This window comes from Mytilus trossulus, chromosome 10 (assembly GCF_036588685.1).
Source record: "Mytilus trossulus isolate FHL-02 chromosome 10, PNRI_Mtr1.1.1.hap1, whole genome shotgun sequence".
Classification (NCBI taxonomy): Eukaryota; Metazoa; Mollusca; class Bivalvia; order Mytilida; family Mytilidae; genus Mytilus; species Mytilus trossulus.
The window spans coordinates 70,172,139-70,193,323 of record NC_086382.1 but is presented as its reverse complement, the minus strand read 5'-3'; the positions used below and the strand labels follow the sequence as shown (position 1 = coordinate 70,193,323).

General features: G+C 32.2%; 2 protein-coding genes across 4 annotated transcripts; both read right to left on the bottom strand.

The window, feature by feature from the left end:
* Positions 1–2,205: 2,205 nt before the first annotated feature.
* LOC134688445 (serine/threonine-protein phosphatase 6 regulatory ankyrin repeat subunit B-like) lies at positions 2,206–13,840 on the bottom strand. 3 transcript variants are annotated; one of them, XM_063549162.1, is made up of 7 exons: positions 13,764–13,840; positions 10,665–10,789; positions 8,662–8,796; positions 8,026–8,078; positions 7,435–7,493; positions 5,866–5,991; positions 2,206–4,883 (listed from the first exon to the last, which is right to left on the bottom strand). In XM_063549162.1, the coding sequence occupies exons 1-7, from the start codon at positions 13,812–13,814 to the stop codon at positions 4,782–4,784; spliced, it is 651 nt and encodes a 216-aa protein (XP_063405232.1). In that variant the 5' UTR covers positions 13,815–13,840; the 3' UTR covers positions 2,206–4,781. The 3 variants fall into 3 exon arrangements, with proteins under 3 accessions (XP_063405232.1, XP_063405235.1, XP_063405233.1); XM_063549165.1 differs by lacking the exon at positions 13,764–13,840 and adding an exon at positions 13,643–13,741; XM_063549163.1 differs by lacking the exon at positions 13,764–13,840 and adding an exon at positions 12,129–12,185.
* Positions 13,841–13,935: 95 nt separating this feature from the next.
* LOC134688124 (uncharacterized protein K02A2.6-like) lies at positions 13,936–20,819 on the bottom strand. Its single transcript, XM_063548595.1, has 3 exons — positions 20,795–20,819; positions 15,856–19,177; positions 13,936–13,939 (listed from the first exon to the last, which is right to left on the bottom strand). The coding sequence occupies exons 1-3, from the start codon at positions 20,817–20,819 to the stop codon at positions 13,936–13,938; spliced, it is 3,351 nt and encodes a 1,116-aa protein (XP_063404665.1).
* Between the last annotated feature and the right edge of the window lie 366 nt (positions 20,820–21,185).

Here is a 21,185-nt window from a genome sequence, read left to right as displayed (position 1 = left end):
CTACTAAATTATTTTAAAGTCAATATATCATGACTGAGGGGACAGGGCCTCATAAGCTTCCTAGAAAATATATTAGTGGAAGACGCAAGAATTCACTGAGGGAATAATTGACCTTCAGTCGGAAAACTGACAATCCTACCTACATTTCAGTTTTGAGTAGAACGCACTTCCACGTGCGAGACTTAAAATCACAACCTAAGTATTAACAGGCTAGTGACATAGAAGTTGAACTACTTAAACAGCTTGGGCCTATCCCCCCTTGGATCCGCCTTTGTTTGCTATCTAGGCCCAATGTGGTAAAAAAGAAAAACATGTATGCGTTACTTGTGTTTTGTCAATGGCTGTATAAAGTATAAAGTTGATGGAAATAAAAAGCGTGTATTTATGAAAAATATTCAGTCAAATAACTATGACTCAAGCTACACAGAAACAAATAGGAGGAGACAAGATATCCAAATGCCAAAACAACTGCATTCCAAATATCACTTACATTGTACCATAAGTGGTTTCCTAATAACTAACCTTATCAGTAACTTCAGCATATACATGTTAATTATGAAATTGTTTTAAAGTCAATAGGCCAGGACTGAGAGGCAGGGCCAATTAAGCTCCATACAAATTTAATTGGTGGAGGAAACAAGAGTGCTCTGACAAAATCACCCACATAAGGTAGGAAACTGTCAATCATATATATATAGTCAATTATATATAAATTATATAGTAAATGACATTGCTATAATATTAGACTTTTTGCTGATGACACCTCTTTATTTGTCATAGTACATGATGATCATGCTGTATCGGCTGCTTCTTTGACTGATGACTTGAATGTTATCTCAAATTGGGCAAAATCATGGGCTTTTCAATTTAACTCTAAGAAAACTAAAAATATTGTATTTACTAGAAGGGAAAGGGAGCACCTGTGACGGATGAACTCGAAAGTGGTCTATTGCTCCCAGCACGAGACTGAGCTTTTTGAAAATTTTCAGATAGAAGCTGCTAGAATTATCACAGGATTACGACGTAATTCCTCCAGACAAAAACTTTATATTGAATTAGGTTTAGAAACTCTGGAGAATAGACGTAATAAACATAAGCTTATACTATTCTATAAAATATTAAATTGGGTGACACCTGCATACTTGTATGAGTTAGTCAAGCCATATCTTCCCAGACAAACCCCTTATACTTTGAGGAATGAAAATAACACTTTTCACCCGCCTCTTGCTAGAACTAGCTCTTATTTCAATAGTTTAATTCATTCCACTATAAGACTTTGGAATAGTCTTCCTTTGAGTTTACAAAAGTTTGGGTATATTTAGAAGTGGACTGGATAAGTTTTATAGGACTGATAATATATGTAAACCTTTCAACTATGGAATAAGGAAACTTAATATAAGGCATTGTCAACTCAGAAATAAATGCTAACAACCTTAAAGCTCATTTGTTTAGTCAGTTCTTATCCGAGAACACTATTTGCACAAACTGTAACCATCCTATTGAGGATAACAAACATTTCTTTTTTATTTGCCCTAAGTATAATGATGTAAGACAGATCCTTCTTGATTCCATTTACTTCATTGTTGATAATGTTGACATAAATATTGAATTACTACTTTTTGGAAACAGATTATTTTCATATGATATGAATATTGCTATTTTTAAATCTGTTCAGAAATTTATCAGTGACACTCAAAGTTTTGTTTGAAACATACTTAATTTTTGTTTCATCTTGGGTTTTTTTCTAAACTCCAACATTAATTCATGTATTCCACTAAGCAAGCTTAGTGTCTCTTTCAACCCATATATATGTTTCTAATGACTTATACAGGATATTTGCAGGTTTCAAGGTACCTTAAATAACTGATGATTAGTTGTCTAGTATATATTTAAATATACTTTGCATTTATTAAGTAACACTGTTAACATATTTTGCTCGTGTGAGCTCACAAGTAGCATGCATGTTCCACTAAATTGCATTATTTTAAATACAGTTGTTGTAATTGAATTATACCTTGTACATGTAATATGGAGAGAGCTTTTATAGGCTGTGCCTGTTGCTCAATCCTTTTCATATCTAAATGAATAAAATATGTTTAAAATCAAATATATATTGTCAATTAAGATGGAGTTAAACACCGTAGTTGAACTACTAAGACAGCTTGGCCACAGACACCACTTGTGGTGAAAAAGATAAAAACCATATATGCAAAACACCATTTTATTATCTTCTTCTAGTGATAGATTTCTATCTAAAACAGTGCAAGTTGTATGTGCAGATAAAATACATCAACAATAAATATATGGTATTGTAATTTTATTACAGAATAAACAAAACAATCAATAAAAATGGTTTGTCTGTATTTTAAAAGACACCTACCAAGAAAATAGTAATTGCCAATTAGAAAATATTATTCAATGATGATATTTGTTCTTTCTAAGTGGCATTATTTCATATAAATCAGCAAAATTACAGTATTTTTTTTACTCTGTTACTATGCTTGAAAATGTACCTGTTCCATAAAACTAATTGCTCTATACCTTTGCAACCATTAAAAGGTAGTATATGCATGTACAGGGGAGAAATATTAACATGATAATGCATGTTCAACGTTTTACAGTTTTCTTTTATGACGACCTCATAATAATAAAATGATATCACAGGATTTTAATTCTGAAACTTTCTAATTGTACAAAATTACCCATCGAATTAGAAACAAAAATCTTATGACATTTCTTTAATGGAAAAGGACACAACATATAAGTTATTTTGCTCTGTATTTAGGATGGAGGATGTCATAATACTCTCTCTGATCTTTTGAGAGTTTTCCCCAGGACCCAGAAAATAATGTGGATTTGAAAATTCACACTTTCATGAACTTTTCTTTTTTTTTTTAAACCAATAATAATATTTTACTTACTTTAAAATGTACTTGTTTCACAATTTAAAAAAACAGATTCAAATAGAAATGTTAGAAATGTAAATTTAACAAAGGTCAGCACTTTAAAGTTATTTTCACATGATATACCAAAGTTCTCTAAAGCTTTGAAATGAAACAGCAGTGCTGACATGTAATTTAGATGTTTAGTAATGCCCATTTATTGTTTAGTGTTGCCTAAGTTAATCTGAATTTACATGGTTATGAAAAAACACCTCAGGTGTTTATGAAAATTCAGCAAAATTACCAAAAATCCAATATTTTTTACATGGACAATGACCTACAAAAGATGGTCGAAAAATACCAGTCAGACTCATAAATCTAAAATAAACTGACAACGCCATGGCCACAAATGGAAAAGACAAACAGAAAAACAATAGTACACATGACACAACATAGACAACTAAAGAATAAACAACACAAACCCTATATAATTTAGTCTTAGAACTTTCAAAAAATTTACAATATAATTCATAGTCACAAAAATGACAAAACATAAATGTGAAACTCCTCTTATTGTTGACAAAGACCTAGCTTTTTACAAAACATTGTCCCCAATTGTTACAGTTCAATCTTTACACGATCCAATCATTAGATTTATTTGCCTATATATTAAATCAAATTGTTTAAATTTTGAAAGAAATAAAATTTCTGCAATTAAAATAAATACCATAAATATTTCTTACTTTCTGGAAAATGTTTTTCTATCCTAAGGCGCAGTTAAGAATTTTTTTTTTTAAATAAAATTATCTGATATCAATAAAGTTTTTTTCATACTAAAAACATCTAAGCTTTTAAAGCTTTTCAATCAGATCATTTCACCCATAGAACCAGCAAGTCAGCATTGTAGTTATCTCCCTTTGAAGCATTTTACAACTTGAAATTTCATTGTATAACAACAGATTTCCACTTTAATTATAACATGAAGGCATCTTTTATATTAGAATATATAAAAACTAACATACCGAAATATGGCAAAAATCAAAATTATAAGGTAATATGAATCTGCACTGTCATCTAACTTAACAAATTGTGTGCAATGCTGTACAACTAATCACCTTTTGATCAAATATAAAACAGTGCATCATAAGTTAATACACACTCCACCAACATTACTAACTAAACCAAACTTTTACAGTAGAAACAGTTAAGTATTTTATTAATTATTTTTTTGTAAAAAAACAATACAAACTGAAATTTACATACAGCATGTTTGTTTTACATCAAGACTTTCAAGAGAAAACACTGGCTACAATAACCTCATAATAATACACAACCAAAAGTCATCCCTGAATTAAATATAAGTAAAATATGAGAAAACTATGACAAGTTTTTTTTTTTTAAATGCTTTTAAACATTCACTGGCAATTTAGACGTTTCTAGCCAAAAATAATTCTGTATTTGTGATGAATACTGTGAAATAATTTCTATCTGATATATTTACATACAAAATAAAATATTGTCTTGTCTACAAAGTACACTACAAATTGAAAAGCTTGTACAAAATCAATCATCTATCTATAATTAAGATGATTAAAACTAACACTGGCAATTGTATTATCACACCAGTGTTTGAACACAATAAACAACACATGAAAAAACCATGATGTGTCACCTTCAAAAAGAAACAAATATAAATATAATGATAAACAAATGTATAAATAAATCTTAGTACATTTTTTTATATACATGAAAATCTATAAAATATGTGTTTTATGTGTATGTAAATGATTATAATGACAGGAATGTATACTTCAATATTACCATATCACATTTTACATTGTTTTATAAACATACTGTGCTTGGTAATGGGACGGATGGTGGACTTTTAACATAATGTCATCAACTTCTCCACATGGACAATGATGGATTCCCTCGTCTGTCCCACTGGTTCATTTCATCAGGTGTACCAGCTAATACATCACCTGTTTGTGCAGCCTCAATCTGGTTATAAAAAAATAAATAAAATGATTTTACAACATGAACACAGATTAAATGATCACAATTAACCTGATAATAAACAATCAGAACTTTGTTGTTTGTAGTTCCCAGGAAAAATGTGATAAAATTTTTATACAAGATGATTATGTGTTAGTTTATAGACATATTTGGTCTACATGAAGACTGATAACAAATTTCAAGAATCTCTGGTTTGTAGTTCTTGAGAATAATGCAACAGAATATCATAGGAAAGTTGGAAATACAGATGAATGGACAGAGGTCAAAACGGTATAAACACCTCCTTTGCAGTGGCGGATCCAGAAATTTTCATAAGTGGGGGCCCACTGACTGACCTAAGAGGGGGCACACTCCATTCACGCTTCAGTGATTCCCTATGTAAGCAACCAAATTTTTTCCCAAAAAGGGGGGCCTGGGCTCCCTGCCCCCCCCCTAAATCTGCCTCTGCTTTGGAGTAGTGGAATTAAAAATTTGTCTTCCTGTATTTAATAGCTTAAAAGAGTGCACATGCTGATTGAATTAATGTTGTTAAAAGTATTCAAATTAAAGTGTAAATACAAATATCACACAAAATTTACACTATCAATGATTTATAAAAAATGAGGTCAAGGTCAAATGGACTCTGCCATGTACACCTTTCAAATCAGTCAATTTACAAAATACAGTTGACTTGTTACTTATGTTTTCTTAGAAAAAGACCAATAAATAAACACTTAACACTAATCGCTAAACCAAGAATATGAGGTCAAGTCTGGAATGAACCTGCCATGTACAGTTGTACACACCTTACAATCACTCCATACACCATACATCTTAGATCATTTAAGAAATGTTCTTATTCACTTAGCAGCCAATCTAAATAGTAGACATAAGATAAGCAACAGTTAATTTTCACTCATTTCAATTAGAAATTGAGAACAATAAAACAAATGAATCACATATTTCTCATTCTAGTTATGTATTTTACCTTATATTTGTCTGTACTTGGTCCGTTCATTGGTTGAGATCTCATTACATAAGCAGAACCAGGTCGTGAAAAATGAGCAAAATCTGATCTGGGAATAACAGCAATTGATGGATCATCTTGGCTAACCTGTTAATATCAGTATCAAACTTGTTTACTATTGAACAGTAAATCAAAGCATAAATATGCTAACATTTTTGAAACCTCTTTTTGATAAAACATTGGCATGTTTCAGTTCTAGCATGAATATTTTATTTCATTTCAACTGACATACTTATCAACAGTGAATTCAACCATACCAGGGGGTCAACCAACATTTTTTAAACAAAAAGCATGAGAAAATACAAACACAATTATATCATATCCAGTCAAATTTGTCATATTCAGCTTAGCCAATTCAAGTACTCAGTCTATGTGCAATATGTTTCGAAACGTTTAGATATCGTCAAATAGTTTTCCGATCGTGTTCCGTGCCGCCATGTGTGTGTACACAACTGTATAATGTTCCTCCAATCATAGGAGCACCTATATATTTTTAGGACATCTCGGGTGTTTTCCTATGGTAATAGAACCATGCGGTTTAATGTCTCGGGTGTTTTCCTATGGTAATAATAGAACCATACAGTTTAACTGATAACCCAAAAAACGCAATTAACCATCATTCATGATATAATTTTTTATAAACAACTTTACATTTGTGAAATTTGGCTATTACAGACAAGATTTAACTCTAATAATAATCTTTTAATTTAGTTTAGCTTGCTATTATTTCGATTGAAAACCCCTGAAGCCTTTTTATGAATATAGTTTTTGTCCCCATAAAAGGCGCTTAACTGTCCTTGTCATTTTTTGGTCTTTGGCTCGTTTTGACATTTTGTAAACATGACTTCAGCGCATTATTGTTTTGTTCTATCAATTAATGGTACTCTCTACTGTTATTCTTGTCATCTTGATGAAGTAATAATAATAATACAAGAAGTGCAGAGGACGTTCCCGAAATGTCCTCTAATATGAAACGTCTGGGATGAGTATGGTATCGACGAAGACCCAAATTTAGTGTTAAAAAAACATGAACATGAACAAGCCAAGGCAACAGTAACAGTTTAAACATTGTAAATAAGGGTTTATCTTTAATATTGTCCGTTTTGGAAGAAGTTATTGTATATTCATTGAAATTACAGAATCACAGGAACAATATTATTTAAAATCATAAGGGTAAACTTGTACCAACACCTCTTTTCCAAAATATGAGAAAATAATGATACTTTTGATTTTTTTACAGAAGTCAATTCGAATGGCCCACTCATTTGACAACATGGCCCATTATTTTTGAAAATGGCCCATTGAATTTATTTTTGAGGGGCCCTGGGCCCATAGTGAAAAAAACCTTCCAGATCACTGCAGTTTTAGATAACGCCAACAGTAGTGCTTTCCGAAAAACTCATTTGATGTTGGATTATGTTAAAAGTTGAAGACCATGTGCTGAACTCAATATTCATCTATGATTTCGTTTATGGTAACATGTACTTCATATATTATTTTTACATATATGCAATAAATAACAATTAATACCTTTTTAACAATATCCATTTGTATTAATTCTGACTTCATAGTACGTCTACATCCTGCAGCTGAAAAGAACAAAACCAAAGTCAATTACAGTAGTTATTGTATGTGTATGTAGTGTTTCTCATTTCTTGTTTTTATATATATTAGACCATTGGTTTTCCTGTTTGAATGGTTTTATACTAGTCATTTTCTGGGCTCTTTAATGATTGCTGTTTGTTGTGAGCCAATTGCAAGACTCTGTGTTGAAGACTGTACTTTGACCAATAATGGTTTACTTTTACAAATTGTGACTTGGATGTATAGTTTTCGTACTGGCACTCATACCACATCTTCTTATGTTTAGTGAAAAAACTAATTTATTTATCATTTAACTACAGTACGCTCACTGTTAGAAACATCACATATAGACAAAATTTGTCCAAATAGTGAAAAGAACTGGAAAAGCAATATATTCCACATCAATGAGAACATTGCGAGCAGTATTTATATACTTTTTAATCAGTTGTCGTCTTTATAATTCTTCAAATGAGCAATGCTAAATGAAGTCACTTTAACATCTTTTAACCTACATAATCCATAATGTATATAACTTACCAGCAAAAAAAGGCCATATTGAGTCTAATGCTGACGCAAAATCTATTGCTGTCCTGAAACAATAAATGAATACATTAAATTATTGATACATGCATGTAACCTGTTAATTCATTTCTAACACAAAAAATAAAGTCATTTATAAGTGACATGATCATGATGATTGAAAAATTATTCCGACATAAAATTACGTTGCTTAATCTGTTGATAGGTTGCCATGTCAATGATGTACACCCCATTTCACCTATTATTTACATAACATTTTCTATATCAAAGTAGAGGCTCCAAGATGTCTGAATCCCTCACCTGTAATTAAAATGAGTGCACAGTGTATTTTGTGAAAAAGATTTAATAGAACTGCAGTTGCATCAGAGAAGATTTTTTTAAAGTTTCAATATTCTGTTGACAAAAAAAAAAAAAACTGAAAATACACAAGAAACAGGTATTGTTAATAGATTGACAATAAAATAGTTGTAAAAGTATAAAAGCATATAAAAATAAATGTTGTGTAATATCACAAAATTTCAGGAGATGAAGTTTGATTGCCAATGAGACAATTATCCACTTTTTCATTGACAATGGCTAGCAAAGATGGTCAATCTCTCATGATCATCATACATCAACGTGAAATAAACTGACCTTCCTTGACTGTCCTTTAATGTCATTTCAGGGTTATGATCCATCAATTTCATTATGACCTTCCCATGACCTTGGAAAGCAGCACAATGAAGTGGTGTCCACTGTGTACCCTTATTGCACAAGTTTATGTTGGCTCTAAAAAAAAATAACAGAATTATCTGAAAACTTATAGCGTCCCTTTTTTGCATTAGTTTGTTCATGAGAAAATATAGATCTAGAATATAATTTATTATTCAATATAAACATGATAAAATAAGAATAAGTTAATTACAAATCCAAAGCTTATTTAGAGAAAATTCAAATATATAATAAAAATTCCCAGTAATTCTAGTCCAGTCAAATTTAGTTTGAACATTAAACTTATTGCAACAGAGAATGATTTAGTTCGACTGTTGTCTGCTCTATGGTCTGGTTGTTGTCACTTTGACACATTCCTCATTTCCTTTCTCAATTTTACTAATCTATAGCATTAAGCCCCAATATACACAGAAAAAAGTCTCACTTGAGGAAAACTCAAAATCAGTATTTTTAATTTTTTATGGAAATAAGCATTGGAATGGGAGATAAATCCGGAAAAAAAATAGTCTTTTATGTCAGTTTTTGGATGATTTCCTTAAAATTTATGTAAAGTATGATACTTTTATGGGGTTATCATGTAGTGGCGGATCCAGAACTTTTCCTAAGGGGAGGCCCTCTGACTGACCTAAGAGGAGGCCTGCTCCAGTCATGCTTTAATGATTCCCTATACAATCAACCAAATTTTTCTGAAGAAAGTTTTTATTTTATTTTTCTGCACATTTTTCATTAAAGAAATTGCAAATTTATTGCTTTGTAACCATTTTGAAAAAATAATGTGAATATTTGGTAGTGTTTATATCTGTTAAATATATTTGTTTAGCATCTATCTTGTGTAAAGAAACTTTAAATAATAAAAAGAAGGATATATGCCTAATTAGTTTTATTAGATTTGAAATTCTTTACCTTGACATGCTGAACATCAGCTAATAATTGGTTACCATATATATGAATTATGAAATGTAGGTTATATATAAGCTTGATCATGTTGATGAAATGTATGAAAACACCTTAAGAGTTGTTTGTTGTACTCTAAAGACGGCCCAAAAAAATTCAATAAATCAATACATTCGGTTGAATAGAAGTGGTAAAGTTATAATTTTGTATGAATTTTTTATTGATTTTTCTTCCTTATTTTGCAGAGTTATCTACCATTTCGATGCAAATCTCCATAGACATTTTAAAATAAAAATTTATAAAAGATTTTGTTGGACTTTTTTCTGTGTATATTTAGGGTATAATGCTAAAGATTAAAACTTGAAAATCTTCTGTTGCCATTACTTCAAGGTTAGGGTCAAATGTATGTTAGATTAACTGGACAATTCTTCCTTCAGATCTTTTAAATTACACTGTTCTTGATTAAAAAAAGGTTTGCATACTTTATTTACAGTCATTAGACAAAGGTAAGTTCCCACAAATAAAATGTCCAATCATTTCAGCTAATATTTATATTTTTCAAACAAAATTTACCAAGTTTACTTAATGAGCGATTTTCATAAAATAGAAACCATACAAGATGTAGAAAAGTGTAAAGTTTATTTGGTCATAATTTCTGTGAGGGTTGTTTTCATTTCATTTTATTTTTTTACAATTTTAATTTGGTTATAAGAATACATAGCAAAATTTTCCAAAAACTTCCTTGTGTTAAAACCAAATTACCTAAAGCATTTTTTTTTAAGACAGACCCACATTGAATAATGGTGAAACCACATAGAGTAATGACAAAACCATATTAGACCATACGAAACCATATCATTTAATATCAAAATAACATTAAAGTATTTGTCAAATTCATATTATAGAAGACAAACTATCATCAAGTAATAATAGCACAACATAATGTAATATTATATATCAGAGTTCCACATGAGACAGCTGTGGCGTTCCATATCTGTCTGTTGGTTCATTTAATTTGAGATACAACTTACCCTACTTCCAGTAAGAATTCTGCAATATCAGCATATCCCCAGAAAGCGGCTACAGCTAATGGTGTCATGCCATCTCTTGAGTATTCATTCACCTTCCCTCCATTTTCTACACATTGTCGAGCATACTGAAACAGATAATACATGGTTATAAATAAGGATAAATAAGCATTTACTTACAGGATTACTGTAGGCAAATCAATGGTTGTATAATTTGTAAGGTCAAAGATTTTTATAGTTTGCTATGCTGTATGTCATGTATGTGTTTTTCTTATTGATGAAAAATGTTTGTTTGAATCCGTTCTACTTTTCTTAGTACAAGTTACAACCAGAAACTACTTGTTAGAATAGATAGATATATTTTCGAGGTCAAAGTGTAAATTCCTGTATAGTGACGAAGTTCAGGTGTGATTATGGTCTGTGTGTATAGCAAATCCCTGAAATTCATTGTTTGATGGTGTGCCTGACAGAGACGGAAAGTACAGATTATGTTAACAGTAAATTAAAAGGTACTATTGGGATTAGTATCGGAAACAACTGGGAACTTCTTAATTATTGGTTATTAATATCATGAATATGTAAATTTTAAGACTATTTTTTTTTTCCATCAACACCATTGTCCCACATTAGTTATATTTTGCAGGCAAGCATGGGTGAAAGCATATATAAGACACTGTAGATCAGTTACATTCTCTAAATTTGAAATTTTCTCTAAAATTGACAATTTCTGTTAGAAAAAAAAATTGATATGTCACAAATATTTCAAACTCTGTATGGTTTTAAAGGAGTTAATGGGGCTCAAAGAAATTGATCTCTTCCTTTAGTGGTATAGATGTTTTTCTGAATGTTTTTAAACCAACATAATTAGTGTCAAACATATACATTTGTATAAGCACACAAAAGTCAATCTATTCTTTCTTGAGTTTTGGATTAATATGGCCTAAAATGTTAAAATCATAGACGTCTTCCAAAATTCAGCATACATTTTGATGATGTTCTTGGTCTATCTTTTCTTTTGATATTCTTAAACCTGTCAAACATTGTCAAGCATATTCTAAAAGCTATCTCATATTCTTGTTTTACAGTTCTAACATTTAGATTACAAAATGTAGCTTCCAATCTTGTATTAATGATGTTTTTTCCTGTCTTATTCATTTGAAGAGGTTTTGCACAATTCAATTCAACAAAACATTCTAATAAGGGCACATTATATAACAGTAATAAAATCAATTATAAAATCTGGAAAATTTCCCAAACTTTTTATTGTCATGATTGTACTAATGAACTAAAAATCATTAACTTTTTTTTTGTTACTTCTTTTAATTCTCGAATTTGCGCAGAACTCTGCTTCCTTCTTCTGGTCTCATTGTCATGAGACTTTGAGTAGTCTAATAGAATATAGGAACTGCTCAAGGAACACAATATCAATCTCATTCTTATTAATTCTTTGATATGAATTAACATTACCTGATGATCGTGTTTCTTTGTTTGCATTGAACATGACGTCATACTGACATAACGTCACAAGTAAAATTCCTAACAACAGAACAAAATCAGAAACATTACAGTCATGACGGAATTTCTGTTTCTTTTTAACAGATTTTGAAGTTACAAAATAATAATTCATAGAGTTTGTTCCCTTTCACAGGTAATGCATGCCTATATTACACCTGATCGCTTTGGCCTGAGTTTCCCCTGCTGACCTGAGAACCTGTCCAACTTGAACTAATGACGTCATAGAACAATAATCACTTTACCTTTGAGGCGTTAGATATTTTGTATTATGATGTCTAATTTTATGGGAACCTGTGTGATGGCCAGTTACTGGCGGACAAATAGCAAAAGGTGTATGGATTAAACTTAAACCTGATTTTTAATGTTCTTCAACTTTTAACCTTGTAATTGATTTGAGGGTAGTAATGCCCTTTAACATCAGGCGTCAAACAGACATTTTTGCTACCGTCAGCGTCAAAATATTCCTACAGTAATTCACCAAAGGTCTTAAATAATAATAGTTATCGTTATTTTTTTGAGAAAAAAATTAACGTGATTCGTCATACTCATTCAATTGTTTTATCGTCTAAGGAAGTGCACATTTTATAGTCATGCACCAAAAGGAAGTGCACATTTTATAGTCATGCACCAAACATTACTGTTTACATCATATGGCAAGAAATTTTACCGTTATTCTTAATGAAAGTACCTGCATTACCACCCTCTGATTTGGCTTTCTTACTGTTTCAATATAATTCATATCAAATATATCTAAAGCCACGATGGAAAAAAAATTGTTGTATGACATCAATAGTTCATGCATAGCAGATTCTCAGGTCAACCAGGACAAATTTTCATTTTGTATACATGTTATATGATGTACGTAGGGATTATCGCACTGCTAGTAAAATATCACATTGTGATTGGTTTAGCACCATCAGTGATCCTTAGAGGGTTAGTAAATTTTCATAGAAGGGTTAATTCATGATGTCACAAGTACTGTTAATGGAGACGTTGTCTATTGATTTTGTTGTATTTCATTGTTTATTTTTCTACAAAACTCAGCAGGAAAAGTCCAGCGTGCGCTATTAATTCATTATACAGTTCACTACTGCCTAGCACCTCATCCACTATGGATTTTTCTAATCCTCTATGGATGCATAGGGGGTCAGTAGGAAATCGTATATACCTTATAATGAGGAGTGGTCCTGATCCTGAAATCCTGAATTAAAAAAAAAATCCTGCCATCCAAAATAATGAACACTGGAGTACGATACCCCCACCAACCCTTTTCTATAGGTTGTAAGGGATATTACCTTATTATTTGTTGGTAAACAAGAGTGGGGGGATTCTTTGGAAAGTGGGGGAGTTGGTAAAAAAAGTGGGGCAATTTGATAGTGGGACGAGTTGTCATGGTTTTGATTTTAACCCTGCTTATTTTGAATTTTTAATACATGTACTCAGTAGTGGTTTACATTGACAACCACCTTCCGTTCTTTTTAGTCACTACTTCGGGATTATTCACTTTGAGGCGAAACAAATAATCAATATACATCAGATTGTTATTGTGAGTATTAACTGAATTTGGTTCTTTATACTGGAAATTACCGTTAAATCGCCGTTAGCTGCGGCGTTGGCAACACTCATGGAGGCTGCCATGCTAGAATAAATCACATGGGTATCATGTGATCAAATTAATATTTGGCGGGATAATTTAAAAAAAATAAAAAATTGTACACAGGCATTTTTTTCTCTGTCGACTCGGTCCCTTTATGATCCTCTATCTATAATCGAAAAAGAAGATAAATACAAATACAAAAAAAAGTATAATAATAATATTATTATAAGGGAACAGCCATTCAATTTAAAAAAAAAAGAAAAGGAGCCGGTATGTTAATTAAGGGCATACGATACAGTTTTGATCCTGTATTTACAAGTTCATGAAAATTTGCATAAAGGCTATTTTTTACCTGATTAAATTAAATATGTAATAAAAAATAACCTTCATGTGCTATTTTTTGAGTAAAATGAGGTCGAAATTTTGTATATTTGCTCGAAATTCTGATTTGTGTCCGTAATTTCTTTTTTGAAAGAAAGACATCACTTTTTTGTTATAAAAGATAAAAACAAATTGTTTTTTGTTAAATAATCGGTAATTTCTGTATTTTATAAATATCTTTAAAAAATATGCAATTTTTTATTCAGAAATAACTCATATTTATCAAATGTTCATGAATTGAGGAAAAAACGTATTTTTTTACTGCATGTTTATAACAATTAAAAAAAATCCTCTATTTACAGTTTTATAAAATTTGGGTCACATAATCTCCCTGCAAAATGAAACCAAATGCCGTTTTGAAAAATAGGGGTCCATGAACTCGTTTTCAAATTAAATCAGTTTGAATGATAAAAATCAGTCGAAAAATGCATCTTTTCTTGATATGTCACAGTTTGACGTCGCGAAAATAACAAATTACGTTAGCAACGTCATTACCTTTACTGTAACTGTATCGTATGCCCTTAAACTGCACGAAAAATCTTAGCACGATTCAAGAAAACAGGGGCAGATTTACCGGGGGCACGTGCCCCCCAGTTCAGGTCCCCTTAAAAAAAATTCTAACATAATTTTATTGCTACTGTATCTTCTTATCTAGAGCGGAAATTAATCACAGCTTGGTTTGACGTCTAAAACTGACCGTCGTTAATTAATACCAGCGTGCACATCGGTGATTTATGACAACTTGTGGCCGGTGTGTAAATATTGACACCTGTGTGTAATGTCTCTTTGCAAAAGCTTTGATGTCAAATACATTTACATGTATGTTGATTTGAACAGTACGATTTTATACTTGAATTTAAATTGATTGTTATGTTACCATTGTCAGAGGCCAATTGAGTTAATCAATATAATTAATACATGTTTATTATAAGACTACATGATATAGAACTGCACATGTTATAAAACCCCAGTGTGTTATATATAGATAAAGTCAATGAACTTTAAGCACGTGTAACTGTTATAATGTCAATCAAGATAAGATAGGCGGAGTCTCTATAAACGTAAACATTGACCAGATGATATAGCAATATCATTACAACCCCTCTCTTGAGACAAGCAATTAATTTAACACAGTTCATTAAGTCACATTGAAAGTCTAGCCAGTTTGCGTTTAATGTTGAATCTAATTAACTACGATAAATATTTACAGACAGCATGCAATTTAACGATCATACGAAATTACTTTAGAAAATCACATGTTGATCAATAAAGAAAATGGAGAAAATATTTTCTCACATAAGTAGTAAACGTATACTAAATTACATAATTTTGATGGACAAATTTGAAGAAATTGTGATTATCAATTTAAATAATTTCATACAAACGTAAGGTCAGGATAGACTCTCCTGCCTTTTCCTACTCGATAAATCTGAGCAAGGGCATTATTCTGTCCCTTACGGCACTACTCAGATTTCCTTAAGAATTTAACACTCCTCTATTAGTCGAGTAGGTTTTTTGACAGATCTTTCACTTCTTCTAACAGACGATGGTTCTGTGGATTGTTCATCAGTTATATTGATGTTGTTATTGTTTTCATTTGCTTCTTCTAAAAATGTTTGTTCAATTTTGTCTTCTTTTGTTTTTACTAAATGTTTTCTGTTTCTTTTGAAAATTTGTCCTTCTGGTGTTTCAATCACATACGAGTTCGGAGTGTTATTATATTTCACAACAGTTCCTTGGTCCCATTTTCCTTTCGGTTTGTGCTGGAATCGAATAGTATCATTCGGCTGTAATTCAGGTAATGGTTTTGAACTTTTATCGTAATATTGTTTTTGATTTATTTTTTGTTGTTTCATTTTGATTTGTGTGTTCTTCAAATTCCCGCATTTTGGTTTCAAACGGTTCTTTATTGTCGGAATAGTTGTCCTCAGTCTTCTATTCATTAATAGTTGAGCTGGTGAGTCAAGATTTTCCAACGGTGTATTTCTGTATTTTAACATAGCAATATACGGATCTTTTCCGTCCTCTTTAGATTTGCTTAGCATTTTCTTGACGCTTTGAACGAATCTCTCGGCTAATCCATTGGACTGTTGATAGTGTGGACTAGACACTGTGTGTGTGAAGCCCCATGATTCTGCAAATTGTCGAAATTCAGCTGATACGTATTGAGATCCTGAATCACTTCGGACTTTTGTCGGTATGCCGTGTCTCGCAAAAACGGATTTCATGTGTGTTATAACGCATGACGCACGTATGTTCTCTAATTTCGCAATTTCAAAATATCTTGAGTAGTAATCTACAATGATCAAGTAATTGTTATTGTTCCAATAAAAAATATCGGTACCAACTGTCATCCACGGTAGATCTGGACATTCACTTTCGGACATTGGCTCTTTTGTGTTTGATCTTCTGCTTTCTAAACACACACTGCATTTCGAAATAAAATCAGTAATCTGTGCATTAATTCCTGGCCAATAAATAGAGTCTCTTGCTAATTTTCGGGTTTTTTCTATTCCCAAATGTCCTTCGTGTAGTTTGTTGAGAATATTCTTTCTCATACTCGCTGGTATAATTATCTTTTCTCCTTTTAGAATAATTCCATTTACGTTTGATAATTCATCCCGGAAATTCCAATATTCAAAAACCTCCTTGGGAACCTCATTTTTCTCATCTGGCCAGCCGTCTATTATTAGCCTGGTCAGTGTTTGTAAGGTACCATCCTTTGAAGTTTCTTCCGTTATTTGTTCAAGATTTCTATCAGACATTGATGTATTTCTTATGACCATGTTCACGAAACACTCTATATCATTTTCCACTTCATTATTTGTGTTGATCTTTATCGGCGCTCGCGATAACATGTCTGGAACTATTAAATCCTTCCCTGGTATGTACTTCAGTGAGAAATCATATTTTTGTAACCTCAGTAACATCCTCTGTAGTCGTGGCGGAGCACACCCTAGAGATTTTCTCACGATCATCTCTAACGGTTTGTGGTCAGATTCAACATTTATGTGTTTACCATACGTGTAATCATTAAATCTTTCCAATCCAAATAGCACACCAAGTAATTCTCTTTCTATGTTGGCATATCTGCTTTCGGCATCTGTCAATGACCTTGATGCATATGCAACAGGTTTATTGTCCTGGATCAACATTGCCCCTAGACCGCATTGGGATGCATCACAACTTACAGTAACTGGTTTTGACACATCATAAAAACTTAATACTGGATTCCTAGTAATAATGTCTTTTAGTTTCTCAAATGCTTGTTGCTGTTCATGTGTCCAAATGAATTCATTTTCTTCTTTTAACAGCTTTCTGATAGGCTCTGTAACTGCTGACATATTCGGAACAAACTTTGCTAAATAATTAATTGTCCCTAGTAGTCTTTGTATTCCTTTTTTGTCTGTTGGAGCCGGCATTTCTTTGATAGCCCGTATTTTTTCCTGATCGGGTCTAACTCCATCTGCGCTTAGAGTATGTCCTATGTACGTCACCTCTTTTACTCGAAACTTGCATTTTTCGGCATTTAACGTAAGCCCAACCTCTTGACATCTGTTAAGAACTGAGCGAAGTCTATCATCGTGTTCCTTTCGCGTTGTTCCCCACACTAGAATATCGTCGATATCAGTTTCTACTCCTTTTAGGTTTTCAAACAATTGTGTCACTCGTTTTTGAAATACTTCTTGTGCCGATTTAATTCCAAAGGGCATTCGTAAGAAGCAATACCTCCCGAATGGAGAGTTAAACGTAGTAAGGAGCTGGCTCTCTTTATCCATGCGTAACTGCCAATATCCACTATTGCAGTCTAGTTTACTTAGATATTTAGCACCTGTCAGTCGTGTGGTTATGTCCTCTATTGTTGGTAGCGCAAAATGTTCTCTTTTTATCGCTTTATTCAAATTTCTTGGATCTAAACAAATCCTCAACTTTCCTGTTTTCGGCTTTTCTACAACAACCAACGAATTCACCCAGTCTGTCGGTTCGTCGACCTTTCGGATTACTTCTTTGTCTTCCATTTCTTTTAATGTACCTTTGAGCTTTTCTCGAAGCGCGGCGGGTATCTTTCTCGGCGGGTTTATTACAGGATTGACGCTTGAGTCTATTTTGATATGGTAAGGTTTTTCTAGACATCCTAAGCCTGTCAAGACTTTCGGAAACGATTTGACAGGATCGTCAACGTCTGTTTGTACCGTCATAATAACATGAATAAGACCTAACTCATTTGACGCCTTGAATCCTAATAGCGGAGATTGATTTGTGTCCGTCACAAAGAATTCACAGTTTTTGTCTTTCAAATACAACGAACATTTTCCTTTAACTTTGAGTTTATCTCCTGAATAGCTAGTAAGAGAAGTGGAAGTTTTGCTTAATTTCAAGTTTGACAATTTCTTGTAAATTGAAAGCGGTAAGATGTTGACTTGAGCACCAGTATCGATTTTAAATTGTACTGTCTTACCTTGCAATTTGAATGATGTAAAGCAAGCATTTTCCTTGATTTCCGTTTTTCTGTTTACTGCTCCTACGAGGTAATTTTCACCGTCCGATTCGCATGAAGAATATTCATCTAATCCGTGAACACTTTTCGACAATTTTGATTTACAGAACTTCTGATAGTGATTCGGTTTTTTGCATTTATGGCACTTTTTACCGTATGCAGGACAGTTTCTTTTCTCGTGAGTTGTTCCGCACTTTCCACAACTGAAACTCGAATTCGACCCTCGCTTCTCGTGATCTCGTCTGCTCGGACCTATCTTTGCGTAGCCTTCATTTCGGTTATTTCTTTGGTGTTGTGTTTTCCTCCTCAAAGCGTGTACTTGTTCTTCGTCATTCAACGTCTTCATCTGTTTTCGAGATTCTTCGTCGGCGCGACAAATACCAACAGCTTTGTCCAGTGTCAACCCATCCTCTCGAAGTAAACGTTCTTTTACTCTGGAAGAGTTCGTACCACAAACTATTCTATCACGAATGAGTCCATCTTTTAAGTGTTCAAATTCGCAGTTTTTTGCAATTAACTTCAGGTCTGTTAAATATTGATCAATACTTTCACTTGAATTTTGAACGCGTGTATTAAAACGATGTCTAATTACCGTTACGTTCTTCTTCGGGATGCAATAGTCCTCGAATTTTTTCAACAGCACTTGAAGTTTGTCAGCCTCACCTTCACCGAAATTGAAAGTATTATAAATTTCTCGGCCGTCTAATCCGATAACATATAAAACAGCTCTGCACTGTTCTTTTTCTGTTTTTTTCACTCATAGCTACTTCTAAGTATAAGCTCATTGTTTGTTTCCACCTTTTCCATTTTTCGGATAGGTTATCTTCATGGGAAAAATCCATTTCTGGTGGTTGCTTGAAATGACCATCCATTCTTTCTTTTATCTTTTCCCCACCAAACAATAATGATAGCATTTGCTACTAACTATTTTAAAGTCGTTTTCACATCTGACACCATGTTATGTTACCATTGTCAGAGGCCAATTGAGTTAATCCATATAATTAATACATGTTTATTATAAGACTACATGATATAGAACTGCACATGTTATAAAACCCCAGTGTGTTATATATAGATAAAGTCAATGAACTTTAAGCACGTGTAACTGTTATAATGTCAATCAAGATAAGATAGGCGGAGTCTCTATAAACGTAAACATTGACCAGATGATATAGCAATATCATTACAGTTGATTTGAACAGTACGATTTTATACTTGAATTTATATTGGTTTATAACACAATGATTACCAGGTGATCTGTGTTTTGAAAGAACAGGTACAAATCCAAAAAAATGTATATAATTTTATGTTTAATGTCGATAATGGTGATATACACTCTCTCATTATTCCAAAATACAGTACAGTATTTATTTTTTAATACCATACAAATTATTTATTTTAAACGGAATGACCCCCCCCCCCTCCCGGTCCAGGAAAATGAATGGACATTAATAAAATGCTATTTTATTTTCATAAGATCTACTTTGTAGCAGAATCTGGGACTTATACTTTTCTCTAAAAAGCTCAAGCAAACAGTTCTAAAATTTGTTTATTTTTCTTGTTTCAATTACCATGCACATGTTTACGAGAATACGAATAGGTCACCATTTATAAGGATATGAAAATGTTTCACAGATATTATGGATATTAGAATAATGTTGAGAAAAGTAAGTCTGGAAGCGAGGCAAAAAATATAGATGACAAAATATATAGAGGTGATGAAATATAAAGAACATATTGATTGGTTGTACGTTGTTTAAAGTCCAGTGGCAAATATTTGATGCATTTTAGGCAAAAAAATATCTGATCATATCTAGTATAAAGATAAATGGTAAAAAAATAAGATAAATAAATATAGAAATGATGATCTGAACCCTTCTTCATCCCTAAAAAAACCCCAATTACAATCGCATATATGCATCTCTAAAAAAATATATAAAATTTTGCTTTCATGGTGCATCTTTATTATAATCATGTATTTTGCTGAAGCTTCCGTCAAGGTATTAAACTGCATACAAGAAAAAAGACCATTCAATATGAAATACTTTGTCATATCAGAAAAAAAAATAAACTGGGTTGAATCTTTTCTTTCGAGCAGAAACTAAACAGTACTTTTAGAAAGCATATCATCATAAAAAATACCAGGCTTTATATCAGCTAGAGCCATGTCCAACAGGGCACAATTCAGCTGCAAGGACCAACACTATTCCAAACTTATATGAATGAACTTCCAGAATATATCCAACATAGTCAAATTAGACTCTTCGCATATGACAGTGTAATTTCAGAACCGACAAATTATTTTTTTAAAACAACTGCCTCAAGCTTTAAGAAGATCTATAGACTATAGAAGTACCATTTCATAGGTACAAGACTGGCTGATGTTAATGTATTTCCATCCATCATGAACACACAAAGCACCAAAAAAAGCAATCTACTTTTACAACAATATGTATAGCCACATCTTGGAACCAGTAAAGCATTCAAATTACTTAGGTATCACAATTTCCTCAGACCTAAAATGGAACATCAA

What these genes read in the sequence shown, in the direction of transcription:
- LOC134688445 (XM_063549162.1), bottom strand. Translation starts at nt 13,814, where the DNA reads ATGGCAGCCTCCATGAGTGTTGCCAACGCCGCAGCTAACGGCGATTTA. An exon ending in TTAAAGGACAGTCAAGGAAG is followed by an intron (nt 8,079 to 8,661) that starts GTCAGTTTATTT and finishes TTATTGTTTCAG; the next exon opens with GACAGCAATAGATTTTGCGT. An exon ending in CAAGTACAGACAAATATAAG is followed by an intron (nt 4,884 to 5,865) that starts GTAAAATACATA and finishes TTTTATAACCAG; the next exon opens with ATTGAGGCTGCACAAACAGG.
- LOC134688124 (XM_063548595.1), bottom strand. Translation starts at nt 20,819, where the DNA reads ATGGCTCTAGCTGATATAAAGCCTG. An exon ending in TCTAGCTGATATAAAGCCTG is followed by an intron (nt 19,178 to 20,794) that starts GTATTTTTTATG and finishes AATATTTAACAG; the next exon opens with ACCTGAAGTTAATTGCAAAA.